Below are 2686 nucleotides of genomic sequence, written 5' to 3' on the forward strand. Positions count from 1 at the left end.
GTGGGAGGTACGATAACTCATCCCGCCATGCTGGACGTAGTGAGCGCCCGGTTGCGCAACACCGGCCGCAGCAACGTGGTCATCACTCTCGTAGACGGTCGACTGCATCTGCTCCAGGAACTGGTCAAATGTTCATCAAGTCAGCCTTGGTGCGCAGGTTGCCCATCGGTGGCAGGTGGTAGGACTGCATGGGGCTGGCGGGTTGGTAGCCACCACCCCCGCTATGGCCGCCACCGTGGCCGACGGAGACCATAGCCGGCATGGGCTGTGTCTGGTACTCATGGACGGCGCCAGCAGCGCCGTTGACAAGGGGTAGTGGCAGACCATGCAGGTTTAAGAGACGCTGTCCAACAACCGCGTAGGAGGTGGGGTCGAACTGACGGCGTTTCAAGTCTCCGAAAAACTCATTCAGGGCATCGTAGCCGCGCTTTTTGGACTCGTAGGAGGTCTGGTGAGAGTCGTTGCCTACGGCGTAGTACACATTCCCGTATGAGGGGTTGGAGGGGTGTTGTTGGTGGGGGGTTTGATAGTATTGTGGTGCTCCGTGCGGGTAACCTTGGCCGGGAACGTGTCCTAAGGAGCCTTCGAAATAGTGGGCTGCCATTGGGAATTCAGATTAGTACGGGTAAAACACATATAAATGGGATAGGCTACAGCATTAGAAAATGCTAAACTCACATTTTCCATCAGCACCAACACCAACCCCAAACATTCCATTGGGTGGCCTGGTTCCAGGTCCAGGCTCTGGAGACCTCACGAGGACTGAGTCATCTGCATGAGTCTTGACATGCTTCTTCAAGTCCTGCGGGCGTTTGAAAGCCTTCCCGCAGAAGTCACATTTGTGAGGCTTGAGGGGCACATGGACGCGGATATGCGATGTAATGTGGTCACGTTTGACGGTGGTTGTCCGGCAATTTGCCCATCCACAGGTCAGATTTAGGTTATTGGTGCTCTTGCGCCCTACGTGGCGTTCGCAGACATGTTCCTATTTTGTTCTTTGGTTAGTTATAAGGTATGGATATGACGAGGAAGGGTAAGCGAGCATCAGGTGCATTATTGAAATTTCTCATCAACACACAACGCCACCTGGGTAGATTGAATGTAAACAAATGAAAAACCCAGGCAACTCAACGTCAACACAGCGAATGTAGCATACATATGAAAACAAAAAAACCGCTGAATAGATTCGCATAGGGCTTGTGTGTATCACGTGCATCAAAGTCCCCGGTTGGGCTGCGCAGCCAAGAGATGGACAAGATAGGATTAAGACAAGCCTCAAGGGACAAGAAAGAGTCAACTCACATATAGAGCTTCAGCAGTGGGCAACCTTTCTTGGCAACCCTGCCACTGACACACCAAGATCTCCGTGACACCTAGGGCTGCGCCATTGCTCCCATTCTGTGGCAGAGGTACTGGAGCGATGACAGATGCCGCGGCGGCGGCTGCTGCCGCTGCTGCTGCCTGCTGGACGGCTGCGGGAGAGCTCAGCGGTGGATGGAAGGGCTGGACGGGGGATTGCTGGACATGCGCTGGAGATTGGTGCTGTAGAGATGGAGACCGTTGCGGGCCCTGCTGGGATTGCTGAGGCTGAGGCTGGTGCTGTTGCTGATGCAGTGGTGAATGTTGGGATTGCTGTTGAGGGGATTGTTGCTGTTGCGTCGTCTGCTGAGCCTGTTGTTGTTGTTGTTGCTGTTGCTGTTGCTGTTGCTGCTGTTGTGTCTGTTGGTGTGGTTGTTGTGGTTGTTGTTGCTGTTGCTGCGGCTGTTGTTGGGCCATTGGGGCGGAAGTGTCTTGGTTTTCGCGGGAAGACATGGTCTGCCAAGAAATTTTTTTCTTGTCGCCAAAAGCAAAAAGTCTTGGGAGCGGAAAATAATGGGAAACGACAAAACGCGCAAAAGCTTGTGTTTGACGGGCTTGGAGAAATGTCGACAAGCGAAGAATAAAGGGAGTTGAGGATGGATATTTTGGGGGAATTAACGCAAGTCGGAAAAAAAATGGATATTTTACGAGGGAAAGTGACGGAAGATTTTCCTTTTTCAGTTTATGTTTTCAACCCACACAAGAGACAGTAATAACATTCGAGTCCAGGCGAGGGAATGTGCACGACAGAAGGATTAAAAATGACAGAAAAGAACACCCTATACAGAAAAGGCTTGGTGGGGAGGGAGATTTTGACGAGAAGGACGGAATTGTCGGGCGTAGCGAATTCCGTTTCTTGCGGCTTTCAAGGCACTGCAAATGGAATGAATTATGGCGGGCAGGTTGTACGACAAAGAGAGAATGATTACAAAGTTAAAGTTTGGGAGTGAGAGGAAGCTGGAAGAGGATGATGGGAGAGGGTAATAACGATAATATATTTTGATGGATGATTGCGATCGATGAGAAGGACGGGTGCAGGAACGCAGACCCCGAACTGTACTCAACTCGATGTTATGTGATGCGATGCGAGTGAGTAGCTGTGTGTATTGGGGGTTATATAACAAAGTCCAGTTTCCGGCAGAAGGCGAACCGGGTGAGTTGTATGTTGGGATGATATAAAGTATATGGTAGATAGATATATGGTAGATTTGAGGAAAGACGGCAGGTTCCAGACGGAGGAGTGAGAGGACGGAGGAAGGAAGAAGAAGAAAAAGAGGCTTGGAACTTGGGGGGAGAGGGAGGAGGGCGGGGGAAGGAGGCGAAAAAA

The 2686-nt window shown here is 51.2% G+C and overlaps 1 protein-coding gene across 1 annotated transcript; it reads right to left on the minus strand.

Annotated features, from left to right (window-relative positions):
* Positions 1-124: 124 nt before the first annotated feature.
* PADG_00964 (pH-response transcription factor pacC/RIM101) lies at positions 125-1812 on the minus strand (the record flags this gene model as incomplete). Its single annotated transcript, XM_010757765.1, has 3 exons — positions 125-597; positions 679-985; positions 1303-1812. 3 exons carry the CDS (start codon positions 1810-1812, stop codon positions 125-127), a joined length of 1290 nt encoding a protein of 429 aa, XP_010756067.1.
* Between the last annotated feature and the right edge of the window lie 874 nt (positions 1813-2686).

The sequence above is a fragment of the Paracoccidioides brasiliensis genome, assembly GCF_000150735.1.
Source record: "Paracoccidioides brasiliensis Pb18 unplaced genomic scaffold supercont2.1, whole genome shotgun sequence".
In the NCBI taxonomy this organism is placed as follows: domain Eukaryota; kingdom Fungi; phylum Ascomycota; class Eurotiomycetes; order Onygenales; family Ajellomycetaceae; genus Paracoccidioides; species Paracoccidioides brasiliensis.